General features: G+C 51.7%; 10 protein-coding genes across 10 annotated transcripts; 7 read left to right on the plus strand and 3 right to left on the minus strand.

Annotated features, from left to right (window-relative positions):
* Positions 1-401: 401 nt before the first annotated feature.
* Positions 402-1,090, plus strand: CMQ_2102 (uncharacterized protein; the record flags this gene model as incomplete). Its single annotated transcript, XM_014316060.1, has 2 exons — positions 402-477; positions 537-1,090. 2 exons carry the CDS (start codon positions 402-404, stop codon positions 1,088-1,090), a joined length of 630 nt encoding a protein of 209 aa, XP_014171535.1.
* Positions 1,091-2,602: 1,512 nt separating this feature from the next.
* CMQ_2135 (protein toxd) lies at positions 2,603-3,967 on the minus strand (the record flags this gene model as incomplete). The annotated part of the gene is made up of 2 exons (XM_014316093.1): positions 2,603-3,441; positions 3,511-3,967. 2 exons carry the CDS (start codon positions 3,965-3,967, stop codon positions 2,603-2,605), a joined length of 1,296 nt encoding a protein of 431 aa, XP_014171568.1.
* A 694-nt stretch (positions 3,968-4,661) lies between these two features.
* CMQ_2134 (ketoreductase) lies at positions 4,662-7,603 on the plus strand (the record flags this gene model as incomplete). Its single annotated transcript, XM_014316092.1, has 4 exons — positions 4,662-4,665; positions 4,725-4,849; positions 4,914-5,836; positions 6,169-7,603. The coding sequence occupies 4 exons, from the start codon at positions 4,662-4,664 to the stop codon at positions 7,601-7,603; spliced, it is 2,487 nt and encodes an 828-aa protein (XP_014171567.1).
* A 203-nt stretch (positions 7,604-7,806) lies between these two features.
* Positions 7,807-8,223, plus strand: CMQ_2180 (uncharacterized protein; the record flags this gene model as incomplete). Its single annotated transcript, XM_014316138.1, has 1 exon — positions 7,807-8,223. One exon carries the CDS (start codon positions 7,807-7,809, stop codon positions 8,221-8,223), a length of 417 nt encoding a protein of 138 aa, XP_014171613.1.
* A 34-nt stretch (positions 8,224-8,257) lies between these two features.
* CMQ_2461 (uncharacterized protein) lies at positions 8,258-8,650 on the minus strand (the record flags this gene model as incomplete). The annotated part of the gene is made up of 2 exons (XM_014316419.1): positions 8,258-8,396; positions 8,457-8,650. 2 exons carry the CDS (start codon positions 8,648-8,650, stop codon positions 8,258-8,260), a joined length of 333 nt encoding a protein of 110 aa, XP_014171894.1.
* Positions 8,651-10,090: 1,440 nt separating this feature from the next.
* Positions 10,091-10,765, plus strand: CMQ_2367 (uncharacterized protein; the record flags this gene model as incomplete). Its single annotated transcript, XM_014316325.1, has 1 exon — positions 10,091-10,765. The coding sequence occupies one exon, from the start codon at positions 10,091-10,093 to the stop codon at positions 10,763-10,765; it is 675 nt and encodes a 224-aa protein (XP_014171800.1).
* Positions 10,766-14,006: 3,241 nt separating this feature from the next.
* Positions 14,007-14,779, plus strand: CMQ_2358 (uncharacterized protein; the record flags this gene model as incomplete). Its single annotated transcript, XM_014316316.1, has 2 exons — positions 14,007-14,576; positions 14,657-14,779. 2 exons carry the CDS (start codon positions 14,007-14,009, stop codon positions 14,777-14,779), a joined length of 693 nt encoding a protein of 230 aa, XP_014171791.1.
* A 2,109-nt stretch (positions 14,780-16,888) lies between these two features.
* Positions 16,889-18,144, plus strand: CMQ_2273 (cyclic-AMP receptor protein; the record flags this gene model as incomplete). Its single annotated transcript, XM_014316231.1, has 3 exons — positions 16,889-17,145; positions 17,209-17,394; positions 17,607-18,144. The coding sequence occupies 3 exons, from the start codon at positions 16,889-16,891 to the stop codon at positions 18,142-18,144; spliced, it is 981 nt and encodes a 326-aa protein (XP_014171706.1).
* An 83-nt stretch (positions 18,145-18,227) lies between these two features.
* CMQ_2175 (purine transporter) lies at positions 18,228-20,100 on the minus strand (the record flags this gene model as incomplete). Its single annotated transcript, XM_014316133.1, has 3 exons — positions 18,228-19,569; positions 19,642-19,907; positions 20,020-20,100. 3 exons carry the CDS (start codon positions 20,098-20,100, stop codon positions 18,228-18,230), a joined length of 1,689 nt encoding a protein of 562 aa, XP_014171608.1.
* A 3,089-nt stretch (positions 20,101-23,189) lies between these two features.
* CMQ_2215 (efflux transporter) lies at positions 23,190-25,069 on the plus strand (the record flags this gene model as incomplete). Its single annotated transcript, XM_014316173.1, has 4 exons — positions 23,190-23,657; positions 23,783-23,873; positions 23,923-24,712; positions 24,766-25,069. The coding sequence occupies 4 exons, from the start codon at positions 23,190-23,192 to the stop codon at positions 25,067-25,069; spliced, it is 1,653 nt and encodes a 550-aa protein (XP_014171648.1).
* Between the last annotated feature and the right edge of the window lie 1,095 nt (positions 25,070-26,164).

Genomic DNA, 26,164 nt, shown 5'->3' on the forward strand with positions numbered 1-26,164 from the left:
CCCGAATTGGTAAGTGCTATATGTACAAACGCATGCCGTAGCTGCTGGAGACAAAGGCTCCAGCAGTGTCCTAGCCTGTTGGCAAATATGTCGCGATCGTGTGCCGAGGATGAACACGAATGAAATAGAACTCCTCATTGCGGATGGTGCAAGATCAACCTTGATGCTGTATGAGCACATCATAGGCAGTCTCCGGGTGGCAAGAAACAATAATGGAGGAGCACAGTAACCGAGGATAGTTGTTGTAAAAGGCCGCCCTTACGTATAAAAGCATGCTCATCAGCAACACTTTCATAGCAACAGCACAATTGTTATCATCCCAAAGATCCAATTACTCAAATCAAACTTCCAGTCATCATCATCACATCGTTTTTAGTTGTTCTTTTACAAAGTTAGGCATAATGCAGATCAAACTCACTCCCGCTGCTATTATGGCCATCCTCACTGTGACCGCTATGGCGGCTCCAACCATCACCGGTACGCAAGAAGACCATCTTAAGTTTGTGCCTTAACTAACAATTTACTATGCTGGAAAGAACCTGCTCATGTCGATGATAGCATCGCTGCTCGTGGTAAAGCCGCCGCTGCCTATGGACATCACCAGGACGATATTGCTGCTCGTAGTGAGGCTGTCGCTGCCTATGGACACAAACAAGATGACATCGCTGCTCGTGGTGAAGCTGTCGCTGCCTACGGACACAAACAAGACGACATCGCTGCTCGTGGTAAGGCTGTCGCTTATGGACACACACAAGACGACATCGCTGCTCGTGGTGAGGCTGTCGCTGCTTATGGACACAAACAAGACGATATTGCTGCTCGTGGTAAGGCTGTCGCTTATGGACACACACAAGACGACATCGCTGCTCGTGGTGAGGCTGTCGCTGCCTATGGACACAAACAAGACGATATTGCTGCTCGTGGTGAAGCCGTCGCTGCCTACGGACACAAACAAGACGATATTGCTGCTCGTGGTAAGGCTGTCGCTTATGGACACACACAAGACGACATCGCTGCTCGTGGTGAGGCCGTTGCTGCCTACGGACACAAACAAGACGACATTGCTGCTCGCGATTCTAAGAGCAACTGATATTATAGAGACGTTGTCGTCGGCGGTCCTGTCGCTTCTGAGGTACACAGCTTAGACGATATTTTTGTGGTGGTGCTTGGATTCTTGCGGACGCTCTACTTCCTCTTTTTGTATTGTGTAGATGTTGAGCTACTTGTACGGGAACACCACGAGGGGCACGCCATGGCGACTGAAAGCTAGGTTATTATGTGTACGGCCGAGTGCAGCAAATACTTGGCCGGACTTTATAGGCTTAAAATTCTCTCTATTCAGTCAACAGTAGTTGATGGTGATGACCACGTGCTACGCTTCTGAAATTACATCTTTTCGTCTTATTTCGCTCTCTATCAGGTTCTTCGTCAGCCTGCCTGAGGCGGCCCAGGTCATACGAATGCAGGATTCTCTCACCTGCCAAATGTGTACTCATAATGTGTAAAGGTTTCCAGTGAAGCATCTTCTCTTGCAGTCCTTCTTAAGCCACAATCTCAGCCCAGATCTGTGCATGTGAGAGAACCTAGTTTATAATACGTGTCTAGTCTCGTTACAAGGCTTTTTGCGTACTGTCTGTGATTTTCGTCAGCCTCGGCTGCCACTACTGGTACGAACGAGGTCGGTATTAGTGAATGTGGCCGTAAACTCTGGTATCATAAAAGGAGGCCTTTCCCTCCCAGAAGATTAAGCAAAGATAATGGTAGAAATGTAAAAGTGTAATAATAAACTATTATAGAGGTAGAAAAACTTAAAAGCTAGTAAGTATAAAAGCAGAACCTATATTCATAGTAAGTATATTATGAAGAGAAGAACAAATGGTGCAAATATACATGTACAAGCGCTGCCTACTCCTACCAATTTTGGTGATATTCCCGATCACGGCTCAAGTAGTGCTGGAGCAAAGTATCAAGGGTCGAAAAAGTACTTAAGGGTCGGCGAGGGCAATCCGTGCGTAATCAGATTCCGTGCATAGAGTGAGTCTTCATAGAGTACGTAATTAGTAGATTCAATATCCCTCAATAGAAATAAGTAACAATAACAGCTCTTGATCACACCTGTAAGCTACGTGGCTTCTACCTTGTTGGCTGACTAGTGCAACAGGATATGGCTGTGGCATACATGTCTCAAAATTGTATAAATAGACAGGGTTGGATACTTGTTTTTTGTTTCCTCCACCATTTTGCAGCCTACTTTTCTGCAAACTTTTGAGTCCAGCTTGCAAATACTTACGAATTGAAATTTGCGCAAAGAAATTCATGGCTGTTTATCGGGAGGGGCAACTCAAACCTTGGCCGTTCGTGCCTCCAAAGCCTAAGCCAAGTCCCAGGCAGAATTAACGAGTATTAAAGCTCTTTTAGCATCAAGCCAAAGAAGAATGACAGAGGGTTTAAAGTTCACTAGCAAGCTGCGGCCGCTTTAATGCGGTATTAACAGTTCCGGGGCTCTCAACACATGAAGTAACACCAACGCTGTCATCATTCAATTTATCTCGTGACTATTGAAATCGAGGTTCAGTGCTATTGTGTCGTGCCAAGCTGTAGTCTACTCTGATTTAGAAAGGAGACTTTGCTTCAATCTTTCGTCATATGTGTCCTGTGCTTGGGTCACCATGGCGGAGGCATCGTTGTTCCAAATGTGGTGAAAACGCCAGGTTATCTCGCGCTGAAACAGTTCCGTGTCCTGGCCGGCAGACTCATCCCTCCACTGAAATAGGTCCACGGCATCACGTGTGTGACGGACAAGCCATTGAGTGCGGTCATAGCGCATGTCGCTGTAGGCAGAGAGGGCGGCGGTGATCCGCGCGGGAAAAGCAGACGTGTTCGTTGTTGTATGATTATCCCTTGCAATACCAGCCAGAAGCTCGGCCAGCACAAGAGCGTCCTCGATGCCGAAGCCAGCACCGGCTCCGAGATGTGGTCCTGCAGCATGGGCGGCGTCCCCGGCGACAGCGATACGTCCGCGGGCGTAAGTGGGCAGCGGGTGCTCCATCAGGTCAAAGATGGCCCAACGATCGGGTTTAGACGGCAGGAGGCTGACGACAGCGCGAGAACATTTCTGCCACGAGGAAAAGGCCCGTTCTGCATCCTCTCGATTACCACGAGAAGTGGCAGAGGAAGCAGGCGAAGCCTCCTTGACGATGCCGCCATCTACTTCACTGCTTGTCTCTGGCCATGGGTTGGGATCCGACACGACCACGAGGATGTTGAGCATAGCCCCCTTGAACATGAACCGTGTGGACGAGCGCTGGTTGCCCAGAGCGACACGGGCGTCGGCCATGGGGACAACAGCACGAAAGCAGTACTGGTGGGAGTACGTGGCGCGGTAGGCGTCCCCAAAGACGAGGGATCGCGTGCGTGACCAGACGCCATCACAGCCAATAACTGGAGACGAAAGGAGGTGTGAGATAGGATAACAGTGGGAAGAAAATCCAGGCAATCAGGAGAACGAACCTGCGTCTGCTGTGGCGGTCGTGCCATCGCCAAATTGCAGCGTAACCGTCGTGCCGCTGTCGTTGAGGCCGACGAGCTCCTTGCGGAACTGGACAAGATCTGGTGGAATGAGTGCTGCCCAGCAGTGCAGCAGCTGGGAGCGGCGGCCACCCTGGAAACCATCTTTGCCGAGGGGTAGACGGTAGATGACGCTGTCGGTGGTGTGGCCATCGATCCACTGGAAGTAGTCCTCGCCGTTGGGCGTGACGGCGGCCTGAAAGGCGGCGTGTACTGCTGGATCGATGAGTTGCATTGCTGCCTCGGCGGTGGGGCTGATGCCAATGCCGGCACCCGTCTCAGAGAAGCCAGAGGCACGCTCATAGATGGTGCAGGAGACGTTGCGCGCGTGCAGCCCGATGGCGAGCATGACACCGGTGATCCCGCCACCAACAATGGCGACGTGAAGTTTAGAGGACATTGTGGTAGACAGAACGAAAATCAAGAGGAAATGGATGGTATTTCCTGCGGGTGGCTCGAAATTCGATTGGGGGATCGAGTGTGGGCACCACAATGTCCGGCTTTGAGCTACCTTGCACTTGTGTTCACGGTCGCCAAGGTATCAAACGTCGATCTGTAGAGCCGTCAAGTTCTCCTGAATATCGTAAAGTCGATTCGATGCCTAAGAAGAAGGACAGGTCAAATTCAAGTTGAAGTATTCGGCACAGTTCACACGAAATGAGACCACAGCTGCAACAGACGACTGTCGTGCGGAGAAGGGCAATGCATCAGGCTTCCCCCCGGACATCGGACTGACGCCAATGGATGTCCGGTTAACTTATCTTGTGCTCTTTTCCAGATTGTAGTGGGAAACAAAATGAGTACGTCAATACTCTGACACCACCTTCTTCAGCGACTCTTTCCGCTTTTGCTTTATGAGCTCTTGTTTGCGCCTTCCGTTTGCAAATCGTTTCTGCACCTGATTTTGTTCTGAAAATTTGACCGTTTGTGAAATATCATCTTAAATGACTTTGCAAAATTCTTCGTCCAAAGGAAAAGTCCTGTTGACGGGTAAGTCATAATATGGTGACCAGCTGGCCGATCACAAGCTGATTCCCCATTCTCAGGCGGAACTGGGTTTATCGCCTCCCACATTCTCGACATACTATTGGAGCATGGGTATGTACTGGGATATTTTCCCTTAAACGGCAGCATAATCTGAGATCTCAGATTTACAGTCGTGGCGACTGTACGGACGGCAGCCAAAGGCGAGGCCGTTCTCGATTCCATCGATGCACGGCTGCGCCCCGCCGTGTCGTATGTTCTCGTGAACGATGTTGCGCAAGAAGGTGCTTTTGACAGGGTGAGAAGTGTTTCTTGCGAAAAGGAATCAGATGACTTCACTGCTGACGCCTCAAACCGTCCAGGCCGTCCAGGCAGAGCCACCATTTGATTTTGTCATCCACACGGCCTCGCCGTATCAGGTGCGCATCGACGATCCTGTCCGGGACCTGCTCGAGCCGGCCATCCGCGGCACCACCGGCATCCTGCGCTCTGTGCAGAATCATGCCCCCTCAGTGCGACGCATCGTGTTAACGTCCTCTTCAGCCGCCATGCTCAACCCGGCTGCCCACGCCGCCGTGTACGACGAGTCTTTCTGGCGGCCAGTCACCTGGGCAGAGGCACAGCTGCCACAGAATGCCTACGAGGCCAGCAAGGTGTTTGCAGAGCGTGCTGCTTGGTCAACCGTGACCGGTGCCGATTTAGAGACAGCGGGCGAGCCAGCGGGCGATGCCAGATCCCTCGCTAGAACCCCCGCTTTTGATCTTGCTGTCATCAACGGAACGTACACATTTGGGCCAGTACAGCGGTGGCTGAGGGGCGCCAACGAAATCAACGCATCCAACCACCGGATCCGCGATCTTATCGCGGGCGGCTGGCTGTCCAGCAAGACGGACAGCACGGGAAAGCACAGAAGCATGCCGCCCACTCGGCCAGTCTTCACATGGGTCGACGTCCGTGACGTGGCGCTGGCCCATGTGCGCGCTCTGCTGGTGCCGCAAGCTGGTGGGCGTCGCTTTTACGTCGTCGGTGGCCATTTTAGCAACGGAAGGCTGGCACACATTGTGCGTGAAATGGTGGCAGAAGCAGAGAAAGAGTCGGCATTGAGCCCACTGGTTAAGCGCATTCCACCGCTTGCCGATACGCCTGATGATCTGCCGGCAGACGTGTACCGATTCAACAACCGACGGTCGCGTGAAGTTTTAGGATTGACGTATCGCAGCCTCGAGGAAAGCGTGATGGACACGGTGTACTCGATTTTGTCGTTGGAGGCAGCTGGGGCCGAAAAGTAAAGACCGTATGCGCGTAAGGTAGTTTTGATGGTGTGCAAAATGTTTTCATGTTCAAAAAGAGGAATAATATTAGCCGTGGGGTTGGACAATGATTCACGGTGTCTGGCTTTAAAATGGACGACTTGCCGTATCGAGCTGTTTGTCGGGGCTTTCTCGGTGCTGGAAATCCATTCACTTATTGCATGCTCAGCTCGAGATCACCTTTCTTTGACTCTTCCAGAAAACAAACTGGTTTCATCGAGGAAGACTATTGCTAGTATCTGACATCTGTACCACGGCTTTGCTCTCCGATGGCCTTACTTTAGATGATCTGACAGACGGGATACAGACAGCTCAACTTCACTCACTCGAGTGGTTGTGCAAACGGCTCAATGGAGACGTACCAGGTATGGAACAACTGTCTCGATACTTCGGGACAGGCAGGCCCAGAAAACCCGTTCGATCCTTTCAGGCCCGAGGAAAGATCGTCTTACCAGACTTGGCAGCAGCAGAATCACCAACAAGATAGCATGCAACAGGACCTTCCAGGCCCCCAAGACTACCAGGCAAACATGTGCAGCAACAGCTTCTTTCCCAGCCAGGGGACCTTTCTTCTGCAAGCCCCGACCATTCCCAACATCATGTATCCAACAGCGACTTACCAGCAGCCTACTCAAGGGCAGATGACCTCCGTTGGAGTGTTTCCAACGATGGAACAGGCGCCCTCGGATTGCCACAGAAACCCACTGCCTGTCCCGCCCAGAAGTGCAAATGCAACTGACGACGAGCTGCTTCCCTGGCTTTCCTCCCAGAGCGTGCCAACCAGACACGAATATTCGATCCAGAGCATGACTGAACTTGTGAGCAGCCAGCAACCGTGGCACTCCTGGTCACAGAACACGCAGTTCCAGCAGCAATTCCAGCAGTGCCCACGATTCGTTCCGCCCGTGCAGATCTCGTCCGGAGGACTGTTGAGTCCAGATGGCTCCGGCCTGCAGAGAGAGCGACCCCAGACGCCGGCAGCACACCGGAACAGCAAAAACAACAAACACAGCAACGCCGCATCTCCTTCCGCGTCAACGTCGTCCTCGCCTCCCTCACCCGAAGAAAAGATCACATTGGCAGACGTCAATCGATTCATGAGTCCCTGCAGACGGGCGGAGATGCGGAGATACCGGCTGCGTGCCAATCACGGAAATGCATGGTCGCAGCCAGTTGACGTCGATGGCCTGTATGCAGAGCTGCAAGAGGAGGTGCTCGAGAGTCGACGAAACCAGCGGGACCGCGACGCATGGGTGGAAAAACACCTGCGCAACAAGAACAGGAGCAAGAAACGAGAAAGGAAGGGCCGTGGCGCAAACAGTGGTGGCAACACGAAGATGGACGTGGATACGGCGCATCCGGTCGATCCCACGGCTCCGAGTTCTATGGCGTATCCACGAATGCTCTGCCAGCCCAATGATAATGTTCCGTGGTTCGCGCAGGAATTGCCACAGCGAGTTTTATTACAGGGAGCCCCGCAGGGAGTTCCACAGGGCATGAGACCAGCCGCACAGCCCTTTCAGGCAATGTGGGCACCCCAACAGGTGTTCCAGGGACCGTATGAACCGTCTCACAACCCCGCAAACCATGCGGCTGGCGGTGAAATCTCTCAGGCAACAGTCAATGGCAACATGAGCGATGCATGGAACATTCAGGCCAATGCAATGGGTAGATGCGACGGCCAGTACACAGCACGGGACTGGCCATTTGTGTCAGACTGGACCGTGCAAGAGCAATATTGAATGCGGAAAGATGGCGGCAGTACGAAGGTAATTTGTATGGGGGAGAAAATACGCAGTTCAGGCGGTCGAACCTTTAGGTTCCTGGCTCGCATAATGCTTAATCTACGAGATGGCTCCTCACCAAATCTGTCGTCCTCAAATAGACTGAGTTTCTGTCCGTTGTCTACGACGTACTCAGATGCACGTATCAGAATTCGATCCCGATGGTTTGGAGGTATGCCCAGCTCATCACATTTGTCCACACCAACGGCATTTTCAGCCTCGGGCAGCTGGTCACATTCCTCGTAGACCTGCAGCGCCTCGAAATCGTTTATGTTGATACGCACGCCCTTCTCCTGCAGCTGTGCTTCGCGCTCCTGTGCAAACAAAAAAGTCAGCGTTGTTGCCGTACTCCGATGACTTTGGGTGGCCAGCCGTTGCCCTTGGAAAGCGCCTCGTCCCTGTGCCATGATTCTGGTGCCGATAGCTCGACCTCCACCATTTCGCGCTGTCTCAACCAGGGCGTTGCTCTGGTCGCTGGCACCCTCTTTACGGCGAATGGTCTTGACCACGACAGAAACCTGCCCTCCAGCGAGCTCCTCATAACAAATATGCCTTCGCTAGGAGGCATGATCGTGTAGCCCTCTGGCACAGGCTGCATCCCGTTATTGATGACTATGCGTGCTGCGAACCACGTCCGGCCGGCAGCGTCAGCCGAGATAACCTGTGCTGGTCCACGTATGTGTGCAGCGCCATGATGCGCATGCGCATCTCACCGATGAACCCGTTCTCCTTCAGCACGGCCTGCTCACGGCTGCCAGGACCATCAGAAACACACCGGTTCGCCTCTCTTCACTCGTCCTCCTCTCGCCACCGCTGCAGGACCACCTCCATGCCGTTCGCAATGGACGTAATCTGAGAAATTTCAGGGCTCGGCTCGGTCACCCTCGTCTTGGCATCGGCCGTTCCGGCCGCCTCATCTTTCGCCCGTCGTCTTTCCATCTCTCGCACGTGTAGCTCGTCCATCGCCACCACAATCACCAGCACGTCCACACCCTCCACAAACATGGTCAGTGCCGTCACCTGGATTAGTCCTGGGACTTAAAGCCGGTCCTCTGGCCCCTGAAAAGGCCAGCAGATCGAGCTCCTCATCCGACAATGACGACAGCGGGCGGGAGGCGATGTCTTTCTGTGTGCTCGAGTCTGCATCCGCTTCCTAGGTCTCCGCCTCTGCCTTTTTCAGAAACGCAGCCGCCTTTTTGATCAGCTGCCGCGGCTTGCTGAAAGCTCCCACAGTCGCCTTCTCGACGAGGTAGCGCACGTGTGATGGTGGTATCCACTTCAGCGGAAATTGCTAGAGACACGGGTCAAAATTCTAAAAACACGGACCACATACCTTTTTAGCGGTCCAAAAGGTGTCGAACGGACCAGGCCAAAATAGGAGGGGCGTGTACGATTGTGCCGTGTACGAGTAATGGAAGAATAACATGTACTGTTTGGCGCAGGGCGCTATTTAGTATAATATTTCGTGCACGTCGGCATAGCTCGGAAGTAGTCAACTGTGTCTACCAACCACAACAATACGCACACGCTTACGGAGTACTGGGCACCCATAATGTGACAAAAGGCGGCAGAACACAGAAATCGGCGCTTGGGCGGGAATATTCAGGGACTACAGAGTACATTGAATATTATACCCCGTACGCACATGCTTATTGAGCAAGCAATCCGACCCATGCGTGTGAAATTGTTGCGCGGTGGTGCACGGACCACCTCTGATGCAGGGTTTTCGGCCCAGGCTTTCCTCTCTAGCCTCAGATAGCTGTCTTCCTTTTGAATACAACGATCTTCGCCTCATCTAAGTCTTATCTTCTACCCAAATATACGTCAATTGGACTGCGGCTTTCTTCCTAAAAATTGCGAAACTTTACAAACATATGTAAGGCGGGGTAACAAAGACGGAAATTTGTCGCGCGTCATTCGCCGTCAGTATCGTGGTTCGTAGGTTCTGTACACTCCGTAAACACACCAGTAGAATCTAAATCCGCACACCCTCAGAAGTAGATGTGGTTTAGCTTATATCGGGTGACGAAATGCTAAGGGTTTCATTGGTTAAACACTCGCAGGACGGAAAGCAGGAGTGCCTTGGGCACATAAAGGCATTGTGACAAAAAACCTAAAAAGCATAGCGGGAACAAGAGGAAGACAACTCAGTCTTGATAGCCCCAGAATATGTTGTTGTCGAGGCAGCATTGGTGCCAGACTTGTCCCCAATCTCCTTTATCATTCCGGCCTGCGTCTCTTCTCTTCGTCGTTTCTTCCGGTTTCGAACCTCTGAAGAACTGTAGATAATAACCTGCTTTTTGCCTATTTCCTTCATTTGAACATTTCGACTCAGCACTCGTACGTTGAGTCGGAACTTGGCATCTCTTAGTCAAGGTTCACATATAGTTTCTAACACAAATTTTCCACGCAGCAGTCTTGTGGCAACCAGCCCCGATACCCACAATGGATCCCCTCAGTGCCATCGCGTCCACGATTGCAGTAGTACAGGCCATCTCATCGGTGTACACGACTATCCGAACCATCAAGAACCTCCCAGGCGAGTTTAGCGAGGTGGCTCGAAATCTTCCACTAGTGACCAGCACTCTTGACGCTGCAAGAGTTCGCATCGAACTTGATGGCCTGGACAGTGCAGCTACTGCCGCCATCGTGCCAGTCATAACCAATTGCGAGGAGAAGGCCACTGCATTGCGCGACATCTTTCAGGAAATTGAGAACAAAACACGCGGAGGAAGGGACTCGTCATCGCTGATGCTCTATCGCTCTACGGTGCTGCGCCTTGGAAAGGCCAGCCGCGTGGAGGCCCTGATGCAGAGTATACTCAAAAGCCTACAAGGTCTAGCGATGAAGCAAATTTTTCTAGCCTCCGGTCAGATCCAGGTTGCCGCGTTGCAGGATGCCGTCCACAGGCTGGCTGATGTACCGTCGTCTGTACCCGACTCCGTCTCCAATGGCTTGGAAAGTGTGGATCAGCACATACTTCAAGGAGGAACTGGGAACCAGTTTATCAACAAGGGGCAGACAAAAACGTCAATTTTGGCGCCAGTTTCGAAACGGGTGGAGGTCCTGTCTACTATGGTATGGAACCTAGGAGGTAGACCGAGGACATTTGGGTCTTAGACCTAGATCGAGTTCCAATATACTAACTTCGTTGTTCTTAAGACACCAGAGGTCAAAGCTCTGAAGCTCGCACAAAAATTCTCCAAACGCTTTACACGTTGCCGTATGAAGACAGAAAGAACAGAAACCCTGAACGAGCTCCGGGTACATGTGAGTGGTTTGTGGGCCACTCTCGATTTCAAGAGTGGAACAAAAGTCAATCATCCAGCATCCTATGGGTGTCTGCGGATCCTGGTAGTGGCAAGTCCGTATTAGCGAGACACCTGGTGGACTCGGTGCTCAAAAGCCAATTTCGAACAACCTGTTAGTTTTTCTTCAAGGATGACTTTGAAGACCAGAGGAGTGTGCGAAATGCCCTTTGCTGCCTTCTCCACCAACTTTTCACGAAGGGAAGCTTGTTGAGCGATACGATTGTACAGCAGCTGGACGCTCATCGACCGAGACTTACCGACTCGTTCGGGGGGCTTTGGAAAGCATTGCTTGCTGCTGCTGAGGACAGTAATGCCGGCGAGATCGTTTGTGTTCTCGATGCCTTCGACGAATGCCAAAGTGAAGACCAGTCTACGTTGTCAGAGGCATTGTTCAAATTCTACCGCTCAGCGAACAGTCGATCTAACTTGAAGTTTCTAATCACAAGCCGGCCATACAATCAGATCAGACTATTGTTCAAGCCTCCTGAAAACGACGGTCTCTCGATGATCCACCTCAGCGGCGAGGACGAAGCTGAGGTGAAAAAAATTGCTCACGAGATTGACATCTATATAAAGTTCAGAGTAGAAGACATTGCAAAACTTTATGGACACCAGCCAGACGAAAAACTGTTTCTTTTGGAAAGGCTCACTCGCAACCCGAACCGGACATATTTATGGGTTTATCTTGTCTTACAACTGATTGAGGACGACAGCTCTACTGGTACCGACAATGTGACTCGGGCAACAAGCATACTTCCAGCCAGCGTCGATGAGGCATATGACAAAATTCTATCCAAGAGCAAAAACGTGGATGACACCAGAAAGCTGTTGCATATTGTCGTTGCCGCTACACGGCCGTTGACCGTGACTGAGATGGCCGTAGCGTTGTCTCTTCGGGAAACGCACCACTCCTACAAATACCTGCCCCGTCACTCTGAGGTCCGATCCAGAGCCTACATAAGAGGTCTTTGCGGTCTTTTCGTGTCAATTGTGGACAAAAAGATCTACCTCCTTCACCAGACTGCAAGGGATTTTCTAGTCCAAGGCATTGCTGCGGAAACTGAAATGAAAACACACCGTTCACTAAAATGGAAAGAATCCCTGCGGCCGCACGAGTCCCATACAATTCTTCGTCAAATTTGCATCTGGCATCTGTTGTCCGCCGAGTTTGATACCCATGGTCTCCATGACGAGTCCGATATACCCCAATACCTTCACGACCATCCTTTTTTTGGTTATTGTGCGACAAACTGGGCTCTTCACTTTAGAGAGTCCAGTGCCGCAGACGATAGCGTCCTAGACCAGGCTCTTAGGCTTTTCGATACGAACTCGAATCGCACAGAGACCTGGTTTCGGGTTTTTTGGATGAACACTCAATCGGGCTTGAGATATCCTCGGAATTTCACACCCCTCCTGTTTGCCTCATACTTCGGTTTGGAGCCAATTGTCAGGTTCCTGCTGCACACTCCCAAAATCAATGTCAATATGAAGGACGGCGAGTATGGGCGCACTCCACTATTTTGGGCTTCTGAAAACGGACACGACAAGGTTGTTCGGCTGTTTGTCGCGGACCGCAAGACTCGTCTCAAGCGTATTGGCAGACTATGTTTCCGGAGAAGCGCGAAGATTGATGCACAAGATGGAGAAGACCGCACCCCCCTATCATCTGCCATTCTAGGACGTCACCATGAAACCGTCAATCTTCTTCTCAAGGAAGGCGCCAAAGTCGACGCCAAAGACAAGATCGGAGGGACACCAATATCCTACGCCCTTAGCACCGGGCAAGAACACTTAGCCCACCAACTGTTAAAGGGTTCACCGGCTGATTCTGCTTCCAATATCAAATCAGAGCTACTGCTATCCGCTGTTCGTTCTGGAGATGTGGCTCTTGTATCGCTGCTTCTCGACAACGGTGCGGACATAAATGCAAGGGACGGCCTTAACGGGACGCTATTACATGTTGCCGCACGCGCTGGTAGGAAAGCTGCGATACAGGCGCTTCTCGACAACGGTGCGGACATAGAGGCAAGGAACAGTGATGGAAGCACGCCATTACATGTTGCCGCACGGGCTGGTGAGAAAGCCGCGGTACAGGTGCTTCTCGACAATGGTGCGGACATAGAGGCAAGGGACACCGGTGGTAGCACACCGATAATAGCTACTAGTCACGAATCTATTAGGAGTTTGCTTCTTAGTCGAGGTGCAAAACCTAGGTAGACTAGAGCTTGATTGGTATTAATCTAGATATATTATACATTATAACGGGATTATCGGGACCTTCTAAGATGCGTAAGTCATATTAACAGGAAGTTAGCTGAAGATGATAGTTAAGCAAGAAGGAGTTGACAATATCCAAAAGTACTTATGTGACGATAGGCCCTCCCACTTTGAGAGAACAGGACCCGTAGAGCTTAGCTAATCTAAGAACCCAAGGACAGAACACAACGACTACTCCGTATCGACTTTCGGAATCTGTCAACTACGAGTATGGAAATTGCGACCGCGCCACGAATCGCGCTGCTGTACCTCGTACTGCGCAGATCTGCGAGCAGAACGATCATGAGACAACAATGTGACAATCTGGTCGCTTCTAGGCTCGTCCGGGGAAAGTGGGGTCAGGTGGCTTGGTCTGGGTACAGGCGGCCCTGGCACTATTGGCGGATTTGCTGGCCCCACCAAAGCTGCTTGCACTGCCGAGAAGCTGCCAGAAAGCTTCAGCAGGAGCGAGCACGCACCGTCAACGAGTCTTTGTCAGGCGCTGCCTGTCTCATTATGTTGTTGGAACTCTATTACGCAATTAGTAACGTGTGGTTCTAAGCTATCAGAAGACGGAGCATCATCAATAATCGGGAGAAGTAGGACGGAATATGAGTGGCCCGGTCTTGCAGGTGACATCATGAGGGTTGTTCCGTCTTTTGTCTGACAAGTAGTATATAAGTACGGGCGAGGGCTGTCCTGAGGAAATGGAAAAACGGACTTGACCAATAACTTGATTAACAGACATCAATTCACACACAACACAATACACTCAACACTCTATCCATCAAACAATGTCTGGCATTCCAGAGCAGCTATACCACACCACGTTGACAGTCGTCGATTACCACACCGACACATCTGGCAGCACCCGGACTGTCTACGTACTGGGCACGCACACCACGCTCGAGGCGGCCAAGGCCTTTGCGAAAAAGGCCCTCTCCGACCTGGGCTACGAGCCGTCCGACTTCAAGGAGTACGCCGTACGGGCTGCATCGCCCGACTCGTGGACGCACGGTGACGGCGTCGTCGCCTTTGCCAAAGCCTTTGCCGGCCAGGAGTTCCTCGTCGGCATCGACACCACGCCCAACGACCAGGAGTTTGCCGCTGGGCCAAACGGCACCGTCCGTCTGTCGGCCTACCCCGAGGATGCCGGCGTCCATCCGGACCATCACTTGCACTATGTGCTGCAGACAAAGGTCGACTACGATCAGGACCGGTCGGGCGCCCACCAGTCCACCGACATCGAGGGCTGCTTCGAGCACCGCGCCGACGCCATCGATGCCGCCAAGGCCAGCCTGTTGAATACCGGCAACGAGTTCGCCCAGTACGACGAGCGCGACAACCCGGCCTTTGCCGGAGAGGTGAGCTGGGTCAGCCTCTAGCAATCAGATGGCGTTTTTTTTTCTTTTCTTTCGATTTGTTTGTACGCTAACATTTCCAGTGGCCGTTTGGCGAAGACGTCGTCATCCATGCAGTATCGCAGACCGGCGAAAACTACACTGTGGCCATCCGGACCATTCCTGGCGCTCACGAGAAGCACGGCAAGAAGACCCAGAGAAAATGACGATATTGCTTTTCCCACAAATAAAAGGCGCCTTGCTGTTTTGCCAAAGCGCCATTCCGTCAACTAAACCAGGCAGGGCTTCAACGGTACGGAGGGTTTTATATTGGCCACTTCTTGCATTACTGTCTTAAATGGAGACTGGAAATGGTATGGGGAAAGATGATCAATACGGAGTAATACGTGGGAAAATAAGCATAGTGGATTGGCGCATTAATGACTGAGAATGGATCAGAACATGTGTATTTTGTCCCGAGGTTGGTAATTTGAGATATCTTTCCTGGATAAATTAGCGAGATCCTGTATGTTTGATTAGCTGTCGCAGTTAGGTGATGCTAGCAAGCGACCGTTGGAACGTTTACGAACAAAGCACCGTTGTGTTCCTAAAGTGTCCGAGGTGATCGAGATGAAGAAGCAAATGCGCTACTGCGACCTGTTGCTTACCACATATGCATTTGTGGTTGCGTGTTTGTAACACCGAAAAACGTGATAAGCAGAGGCTGGAAGTGGAGAGAGCGGCCTACATGTGCAGAGCTTTTTGAAAGTATAATGATAGTGGTAAAGTGATTCAGAAGCCAGTCGGGGAGTTTTTGTATCGAAAAATAATCGTCTGTCCAATGCGTGTCCAATGCTAAGCAATCTGTCGCCTGAAGGCGTAGAATGGAGGGGATGGCTCCAATCCAGTGGATACCTGTAGATTATGAGCTAAAACTTGGGCCTCACAGGCTGAGCTCCAATGGATTAGCGCCTGTGTGGGGACATGCGCAACAAGAACGCATGATGCTGCAGGACGAATTGGCTCTAGTCGCTGCGACGTGACCAAAAACTGAAAAGAATCTAATTTCCAGCTGCAGTGCTCGTATCAACCTTGAGTGAAATTCTGCAGACGTGCCTAACGACCGCAAATGAAAGGCACAGACAGTCCGCAAAATCGACATTTTCGCACAGCGACAGCCACCATAGCTTTGGTAGCTCCAAGTTTACAACAAAGTTCGGAATTTAATGGTCTTTTCAAAGATCAGATAGTTTCGTGGGCACTGTGTACACCAAGTCCTGCTACTGTAAGATACAAAATAGTTCGGTCATCAAAGCCCTACCGAAAGCCCTTAGCAACCGCAAGTTCCAAATCCGTAACGATGCCGAATCGCATCCGAATGGTGATACAGCCAGCACATTATTCGGCCCAGGAAAAGGTGACATAGAGCCGTTGCATGCGGAAAACGTGGCTCCATCGACTCATCGCGTTTTCAGCAGAAATATTGCGTTATTGGGCGAACCCACGGACCGTTGCGCTCCAGTCCGTATTTGAGACCGTCTCCGTTGCACACTAATATGCGGAATCCTTCCAAAGTCCACTTACGTCAACGCCTGACCGTGTGTGTGCTGTGCAAGGTTCTTTAAGCATTGAAGAACACTTTATACAAGGGACAGCTCTGGACATACACACTTTGGCGCACAATCGCGGAGAGCGACAAGTACTCTCTGGCCCTTTATACGAAGCACTTGGTCTTAGTACGTAATCGGCTGCTTTAAACAGGCAAGTCTGGACATTAGTGTTGAGAACGCCATAGTCTGCACAAATCACGATGACCTTGGCATTCCCGCGTCTCTGCACAATACCGAGCTGCCGCTTACAGGTAGACAGCACCGAGAAAATAGTGAAACACTTGCGACAGATGGCTGCTAACTCTTTAAAGGCAGGGAACAATGAACCTACAAATCCGGACGCGATGGGCCATAGTCTGTGCCGCTCGTATTTCACCTTACTGTTTATTTTGCGAGCGCGTTGGAAACCCCCCACGTACTTTCTCCCACTTCAGCTGGCCTGTGAATAATACAACACCAGATGGGCTACAGAAAGCCTCGCGGCCGAGAGCACGTCATCCATCACTAAAAAGGTCATATAGCTCTGTTTACTCCACCAGCTCCCATTCAGCCCTGCCTTTTCTCTCGAACACATAATATATTAATCTCGTCCAAAGATCGCCGACATGTTTTGCATTGTTCTGTACTCGGCTACAGGCCGGAATTTACGAATGAAACAAGATATTGTCACGACTTCGTGAAAGAAAACACACCATTCGAAATGCGCTGCGGTCGTGAATCTCGACCATGACGCTCTCGGCCGAACAGCTTCACGTTTTGGAGATTGTCGAGAGGTGCTGCTCGGGCCTCTCCATCCTCGGCATACTGATCATCATAATCACATTCTTCTCGTCAAAATACTTCCGGAACCCCATCGACCGCCTCATCCTAATCAATGCAGTTTACAACATCTTCGACGTCGCCGCAACCATGATCTCGCTTAGTGGACCTAGTGCAGGGGACCATTCAGCCTTATGCAGGTTCCAGGGGTTCTTGATGCAAATGTATGTACCTGCCTCTCGTTGATCGGAATGGTATCGTGACGTCACTAACGGCCCTCTTGGCAGGTTTCCACTAGCAGATGTACTTTGGACGCTTGCAATGGCTTGTGACGTCTTCTTGATTGTGTTTTACCAGTACGATCCCAAGGCTCTGCGGAAGCTCGAGCTCAAGTACATTGGTGGAATCACCATCATTACATTCATCCCGGCCTTTGTGTTTCTATTCGTCCACACTGCAGAAAAGGGCCACATGTATGGAAGTGTAACGGTGGGTGATCTTCTTGAAAGCCTGATGGCTACCTTTATGATTGGGGCTAATCTTGTCAGCTTTGGTGTGCCATCTCTCCACATTGGGTGATCTTCCGTATAATATTCTACTATGCATTCATCTGGTATGCCCCAACTATTCCGATACCGAGTTCCGTCTTCTGTTCCGACACCAATAATAGTTTTTGTTTTTACAGGCTCGCTATATTTATCGCCACGTTACTCTACTGCCTTGTCGGCTGGAAGATAGTCAGCGGAAAGCGCGCGCTCAGGTCCATCGAAGTCGATCTTGTGCCCCTGGATACTCGCCTTGCCGAAAAGATTTACAAGAATGGCCATGACAGTGGCCACGAGCTGTTAAGCCTTGGGCCTGACCGCATTTCAAGATCACGCGACGGATCTGAATCGACGTATCAATTGCGTCCGCCCGAAAACTTCACTCCAAGCCGCAATTGGCAAGGCAGCCAGTCTGCTCTCTCGTTGAGGCAGTACATCCTTATGCCTGGGCTTTTCCTTGTCGTATTGCTGGCTATCTGGGTGGCCCCGACAACAAACCGAATTGCGTCTTTCGTCAGACCGGATTACGTATCTTTTCCGCTTTATATCGCTGTTGGAGCTACGGGCTCACTCCGTGGCTTCTGGAATGGCGTTGTCTTCTTAGCCGTGGGTATGAGGTCACGGCAGAGCCAGAAGAACATTGAAGAGAAGATGCACCCGACCCGCCTGGTGTTCTAACATATTATGAGTTGTTCGGCAACAGTGCCTCGACCTGTCTTATAGACGCCGAAATTGGGCCACCTACTACATATACAACAAGCCTAGACCTTTTCGCTCGCGCTCGTCACCTTTGACGGGTTCTCCTCAACCACCATCTCTGTAATTGTGGTTGGCTCCTCTCGCCAGAAGTTCTTGTTGCCCTTTGACAGGCGCACAAGCCAGGGAGGAAAGAATCCTCCTGGAATTCGATACGTCCATGGATCCTTGCTATCTTTGTCCTGAGGCACGATCCGGCCACCCGATACCCTCTCGATAATCCATACCAGGGTATTGATCAGAATATAGGTGCAGACACCACCGATCAAACCGTTTGCGATCGAGTACGTAAATGGCATCAGGACGATACACAAGAAGGCGGGGATAGCATCGCCCATGTACCGCCAGTTGATTTCCGTAACAGCTTTCATCATCATAGATCCAACCAAAATAAGAACGCACCCAGTGGCCCAGGGAGGAATCGAGGCAAATATGGGCGCGAAGAAGATGGAGATGAAGAAGCAGATGCCTGTAGTCATAGCTGTGAGCCCCGTCTTTCCACCTTCAGAGATACCAGCTCCGGACTCGACGAAAGCAGTCACGGGGGAGTTGCCCATGATCGAACCGATGGAAATTCCAATGGCATCAACCATGTACGCGAAAGAGGAGCCTTCGAAGTCCTGCGTGACGGGGTCGATCATGTCGGCAAACCGGGCCATGGAATACAGCGTACCCGTGCAGTCGAGGATGTCGACGTAGAGAAACGTAATGAGGGCGAGCCCGAACTGGCTACCGTACTCGGAGATGTCCCACCTCTGGACGTTGAGTATCTGGCCGATCTTATGAAAGCTGACGACCTGGCGGAAGAAGCTGAACAAGTCGTCACCTTCTGGCGTATATGGAAAGTACGTGATCGCCGATGTCCGTGGCCATGAGATGATGCTGACAAGGGCGATTCCGGCGATGATGGCGCCCTTGACGCGATACATCATCAGAATGACCGTCAGGATGCCACCGCAGAAGATGCCGACCCACATCGCCGGATTGCGCATCTTGGCAGAGCTTGGGCACTGGCCTGACTCGTTAAGTAGCTCCTCGCGACATCCGGCGAGTGCTACCGGCGTATCAGTAGCTCCCACCATCAGGCCGATACCTTCGCTGTAGGTCAGGCCGATCAGGGTCAAGAAGAGGCCGATACCAGCGCTGGTGGCCAGCTTCAGGGATGCAGGAATGGCACGTGCCAGCCATTGGCGCATCCCAAAGAGAGCAAGTGCAAAGAAGATCCATCCCTCCACGAAGATGGCCGTAAGGGCGACCTCGTAGGGGACATTGCCGGTGCCGTGATATCCCACAACGGTATAGGCAAAATAGGCATTGAGGCCCATGCCCGGCGCCAACGATACTGGACTGGCCCGGATGAAGTTCCGTTTGTCAGCAGGAAGACCGGATATCACACCGTCAGGACCGGGATTATCTCACAGATTGGCAAAGAGGCCCATACAAAAGGACGTGAGGGCCGAGATGGCAGCAGTGGACGTCACGAGGTCTCTCTTGATCTCGTTGACGCAGAGAGCGTAATCAACATCCGTGGAGCAACTGATGTCAACCGGGTCATTGCAGACGCATGTGCCTCCGGAGTCTGACACTACAGAGGCATTGACAGAGATGACGTAGGCCATGGCAAAGAAGGCAGCCAACCCAGAGCGGATTTCGGTAAAGAAGAACGAGTTTTTACGCTCCTTTGGCTATAGATATACTCGCGTTAGTTGTTACCCTTTTCCCAGAGATGCATGCCTACAAATCCCTTCGACTTTGGAGGCTGAAACAACGGCATTGCTCGATCGGGTGATTACATACGTGTCCGCAACCTTGCAGCCGAAACCACCTGCCTACCGGGCTCGCGGCAACCCTCTGGTTGACAGTGTGTATCCAGCCCATTTTATCGTGTTCCTTATTTGTCGCAGTAGTTTCGCAGAGTCTTCCTGGGCCTGGGATAGGACGGTGACCTTTTCTGCACGATCTGTTGGTCGTTGGCGTGAAAACCGAGGCTAACGGGAGATGTTATATGGCAGTAGGTTACTGACCCTAGGGTTGCATCTGATGTGGTGCAAGCCAGACAAGGTTGGTCCGTCAATTTATTCCATTCACGATCAGATATGAGGACGTGACCATTCTTATCTCCTGCTGACAGCATTCGATTATACAGAGTCTTGGCTTGATCTTGGCTTTTCTTGGCTCTGCCTTGGCGAGATAACGCGCGCCATACTATTTGACGAGCCGCAAAGTTTCGCCACAAAAAAGGCGAAATGTTGTAGGACTGCGGTAGTGCAGTGTAGCCGTTTTCATTTTCGCTTCGGTCGGTACTACGAGTATGGAAGGTGTGAAATATACACGACGCAATTGTTGATACTGGCGGAAGGTGTGCTAGCAACAAGCAGGGTTGTTATTTAGCGTGCTTGGTTTCGTACAGAGTACGCCAGGCCTGATGAAGTATACAAAGAATCCAGCACGTCAGTGAATAATCTCTTGTCCTGCTTATGGGACACAGTACTTTTTATACTGGTCTCGTGACTCATCCCTGGCCTTTGCCGCTCGTTTTGCGTCTTCCCTAGGTCTGTGGTGTTTGTTCCACGTACGACAAAAAATTTGCATGAGCAGGGCAACTTCCTTGGTTGGCATTATAGCAGCTATGTGCAGTCCATGTCGCGTTTGTTTATGCCCTGTACTTGATCAATGGCGGTGCCCAAGGCTAGTAGTTCGGCGATGGAGAGAGAGCAACTGGATTTAGCAACATAAATAAAGAACGTACTCAAGCATTTTTCCTTTTCCGACGCTATGCCACTGCATTTCATCGTGAACCCTATCCCAGATTCCTGCAAGGGACTGTTCGCTATGCCGCTGAAGTCATGGGTACGTACCAAAGACACCAGGAGAATCCTGACTGGGGTGAAAAGCTAGGGAAATGCCCCCTGGCTGCATTAGTACGCGCAGAAGCGGCGACTTTAGGCTCGACAGCCTTTTCCCCCGGGACCGACCGCATCCGTCTGGTGCCACCGGCATAGTCCTCCATCATGAGGTGGTAGAAAGCATCGGGCCTCGGCAACGTCCACGCTCTCGAAATTGTGGTGTCCGTGTCAATTTTGTCTTGTCGAGAACAGACGCTTTTTCAGACAGAACTTATCGCGCTTTTTCATGATTGGAATGTCAAAGATAGGGAAGGTCATACTTTGGGATTGTGCATTCCTTTAATTTTGCATGGCTGTTGTACTTCGTATCACTCTTTGTTTCGAAGCCTCGGTAAGCGCACTGACAAAATGCAAACGTGCATCTTCGTACCAGGTTCCCGGTGAGGTTCTTTATAGCCTTGGGCTGTTCATGGGTCCGTAATTTAGGTTGCCGGGAGGTTGGGTTGGTCCTTCTTTCACCCGATACATAGTTGGTTGCCTCTTTACTGCTGGTGATGTGTGTACTGCGTTTGGTGTGGTTCATTATTCTTGAACGCGGCTGAGCTTCAAGACATGCATGTATAATGCGACTGATTGATTACTCAAAAAATAGCGATTTATTCACGAATTGGGGTAGAGTCGGCGACTTAATACTAGAAGCTTTGTGTTCTTCGAAAATTTGCGATGCCCCAAGCCTGTGACCCGTATGGTAGATGCAACGCTTACCACGGGTGTAATATGGCCATACAAGACAGGAGCTCGGTGCCGCTACCACAATACAGGGAAGTCAACCAACTAAGATCGACTTCCTGCGTTGCGGCTATCACAACTACCGCCTGTGTAGCCATCATGTCGGCGTCAGATATGAAGAGGCGGATTGTAGATCAAAGGCTCGAAATTGTATTTTGCAAACTCATAATATATTCATGTCGCTTTCCGAGAGAGAGCATGATGGTAACGTCATCTATTGCGACTGAAATTATATGCAGAGAGATCCACAGTGCCAGTATCATGCTTGCTGCCACCTGGCCGGCTTTACGCCAAGAGATTATGGAGGGCCACAAAGATACCATGGCCAAAGCCCTGATGGGCATTCCGGAGCCGGAGAGACGGGGTGATACTACAGACAGAAGACAAATCACCTGGCAAAACGCCGCAAAACACAAGAGTATATTAGATCGGGCGACGAAAGTACAATAAAAAAACACAACCGAAATTTGCTCGTCACTGTTTGCTGGAAGTTGGGGCATTACCAGCAGCGAAAGTAGGTCCTTCTTCGTCGATGTCCGGGCAACGTCGTCTCAGTATTTTGCTTTGCCTGCCAAACCCAAACAACATCTCTGTCATTGATTGGCTTGCGGACCCCCTCACTCGTAAAATGTAGGAAAAGCGTTATTATTTTTTCTTACATTTTTCACCTTCACCATCTATCATGTCGTAGGTTCCGGGCCGTTGATACGAGAGGTGTCTAAAGGGTGTAGATCATCCGGCGGAACATTTTCCGTGCGTGACCGAATTAGAGTAAGAAGCTAAACTAGCTAGAATATGGGGTTTCTTGTATAATACTCCTCCCACGCCATTCTTCCTCGAGGCTTGTCGGGTCGAAGAAACTTGAACTTCAATTGCTGTGAAGCCCGAAGCTTGGTGGAGCTCCACCTGCTGCTGAATCCACATTACTAGTCCAAAAGGGGACACTGCGGATCCACGCACCGGAGATAGGAAGGACTGCACAGACATAGCGACGGAGCTAAGCACACAGTGCGCCATGGAGGGCTGGAGCGATCTGCTGAACATGGCAAGAACGGGGGACGAAAAAGTCCTGAGACTTGGCATAGAGTCATGCCTCAATGATATTGCTATGACTCTGCATTCTAAGACGGCGTCGGAGGCACGCGGCTCCGGGTGCGGCGCATGCTGACAGGGATTGTGAGCCACAGACACAGTGCAGTTCCACTTCGCGGCGCCGAAAGCGGGTGTGGTGCTCGGCTCCAGATAGCGGCGTCTTTTACGACCGCAGCCGCCCATTGCAAAGCCTAGGTTTTTTTTTTATTTTTTTTTTTGGCGAAATTTGTCTGGACGGCTATGGCGCAGGCAGTAGCAACGGCCGTTTCGCCCGAGCTGCACGGCGTGTCGACGTCTTCACGACCCGTCGAGATGGCAGACTTGGAGAAAAACGAGATGGCAGAGGCGGCCAGTCGAGAAACAGAGGGGGCTGAGATCGGAGACAAGAAGACGGCAGACGGCAGCGACGACGACATGGACGCCGGAGATGATGCCGACCCGAAGACAGTGCTGCCGTTTTCAAAGCTGCGCTGCGTGGCGCTCGTGGTGACAACAGCCAGCGCCGGTTTCCTCAACATTGTGTCACTGCAGTCGGCAGTGATCATCATGCCTACGATCAGCCGCGACCTCAACATTCCAGCCAGCCGGCAGCAGTGGGTACTGTCGTCGTACACGCTCGCCTTTGGCTGCTTCCTGCTGATCTGGGGCCGGGTGGCTGATCTGTACGGAAAGCGGCCCGTCTTCATTTTGGGCAGTGCCTTTGTGGTGGTCATCACGGCCATCAACCCGATTCTGCCCAACGAGATCGCTTTCGACCTGTTTCGAGGCCTACAGGGATTCGTGCGTCTCTCTCTCTCTCTCTCCCTCTTGTTGAGCCGGATCTGACCTCGCAGGGCGCTGCCGCCAACGTGCCCACGGCCATTGGCATTCTGGGCGTGACCTTTCCGCCGGGCAAGGCCAAGAACTATGCGTTCAGCGCGTACGGTGAGTGTAGCCTCCGTCTCTGCCTCTGTCTGTCCCGCTGACCCTCCAGCTGCCGGTGCTCCTCTGGGCGGCGTCTTTGGCAACGTCCTCTCGGGCCTGGTTGCCAGCTATGCCAGCTGGAAGTGGGTCTTCTGGGTGATCGCGATTCTGTCGGCGTTTATCACGGTGGCCGGCATCTTTGTCATTCCGGAGCTGCCGGAAACGCGCACGGCCGAGGAGCTGGCTGAGCTGTCGCTGCTGCATTCGGTCGACTGGATCGGTGGCGCGCTGATTACCGGCGGCCTGATCGCACTGCTCTTTTCCATGACCGAGGGCAACATTGTCGGCTGGTCGACGGCCTGGGTCATCGTGCTGATCCTGCTCGGGCTGCTGATGATCGCCGTCTTCATCGCCTGGGAGCTCTACCAGGAGAAGCATACGACCCGATCACCGCTGATCCGGCTCTCGCTCTTCCGCAACCGCCACTTCTCGGCTGCCGTGCTGATCATGTGCATTTTCTTTGGCATCTTCAACGACTTCTCCGTCTATGTCACCTACCTCTGGCAGGACTACCAGGGCTACAGCCCCATCCAGACCATGCTGCGCTTTCTTCCCGGTGCCGTCACCGGCACCACTGTCGCCATCATTGTCGCCCGCCTCATCTCACAAGTCCCCACCGTGCTCATCCTTGTCGCCGGTCAGCTGGCCACCTGTGTGGCCCTTATCCTGATGGCAGTGCCCCTCCCTGACAGCACCTCGTATTTCGCCTACGGCTTTTCAGCCATGGTGCTGGCCGTCGTTGGTGCTGACACTGCATGGCCGTGTCTGACTCTCTTCATGTCCAAGAGCTTGCCACCGGAGTGAGTCGTTTGCCTGCTCTCCCGTCCCTTTCTTTCAGTTGCTAAGTTATCAGACACCAAGCAATGGGTGGCGCTCTCATCAACGCCTCCGGCCAGATCGGTCGGGCCATCGGTCTCGCCATCACGACAGCCATCCAACTGACCGTCGTGGCCCACGAACGCGGCGTACCAGTGCAGGATGTGGGTGCCGTCGTCAAGGGCGACCCGGCCTCGCTGCGGGGAATTCGCGTTGCTAACTGGTTCAACTTGGCCCTCGGTGGCTGCTGTGTCATCCTTTGTGCTGTGCTATTTCGTGGCACAGGCATTGTTGGCAAGATTCCCGTCCAGCGACAGCGACAGGGTGGTGTTTCCGCGTAGACGGGCTTTAAATGGCGTTGCTATGAAGTTGCACAACTTAGACTAGAAACAAAGAATACATATTAGCAGCCTAAAGCGGCGAGAACAATTTGTATCAGCTGTATGACTGCAGCCTCTGATTACCTAATGCGTCTAACCGGACTTCCCAAAATCATCACGTGCTGAAGGGGGCGCTCTCTGCCGTTCGTGCATATGCAAGGCAACCCACGAGCCACGCAATCTTCAGAGTTGCCTATGACCAGCAGTCCAAATCGCAGCTCCCAGCTGTCCGGAAAATCAACATTGCCACCTATTCTCAAGTTCTCATTCTGAGTTTTGGCTACTTATCATGGAGACGACGCTTCATACGCTGGACCCCGATGGAGATGTCATTCTCGTTCTTCACAACCCAAGCGCGCCATTTGCCGTCTGGAATGAGAGCGCTAAGCCTGATCTCGAACCTGAGCCTCAGAAAGAAAGGCCTGTAGCTGCCGACCTCGAACTCGAACCTATCGCGGACATTCAATACCGAGTGTCTTCGAAACATCTGGCTCTGGCTTCTCAATATTTCAAGAGGATTTTGGCGGGGCCATGGATTGAGAACAAACAGACCAGTGACGTGTGCCGCTACTTATCTGCAGATGGCTGGGACCCCGAGGCCCTGCTGCTTCTTATGAAGATCATCCACGGCCGGAATGGAAGCTTACCCCGCGAAATTAGCCTCGAGTTGCTAGCAAAAATCGCTATCCTCGTAGACTATTATGACTGCTATGAGGCAGTTGCGATAATCGCGGGACTCTGGATCCGGGATCTGGAAAAGTCTAAGCCCAAAACGCTGTCCAGAGACCTTATTTTATGGATTGTTGTTGCTTGGGTATTTAGAGACCACACACTAAAGACAATTACGGGACTAGCCGTGCAGCATAGCAAAGGATTAATTCTGATGAAGGATCTACCAATTTCGAAAATACTAGGTACGTAGTTATCAATAATGTCCTGGATTGTGCTAACGAAGTTCAACAGACGCAGTGGAAACACGAAGGCAGGAATGTATCGATGAAATCATTACTGGGCTCTTTCGTTTGCTCGACAGATGTCGTGATGGCACCCATGGGT

The sequence above is a fragment of the Grosmannia clavigera genome (genome assembly GCF_000143105.1).
Source record: "Grosmannia clavigera kw1407 unplaced genomic scaffold GCSC_156, whole genome shotgun sequence".
Classification (NCBI taxonomy): Eukaryota; Fungi; Ascomycota; class Sordariomycetes; order Ophiostomatales; family Ophiostomataceae; genus Leptographium; species Leptographium clavigerum.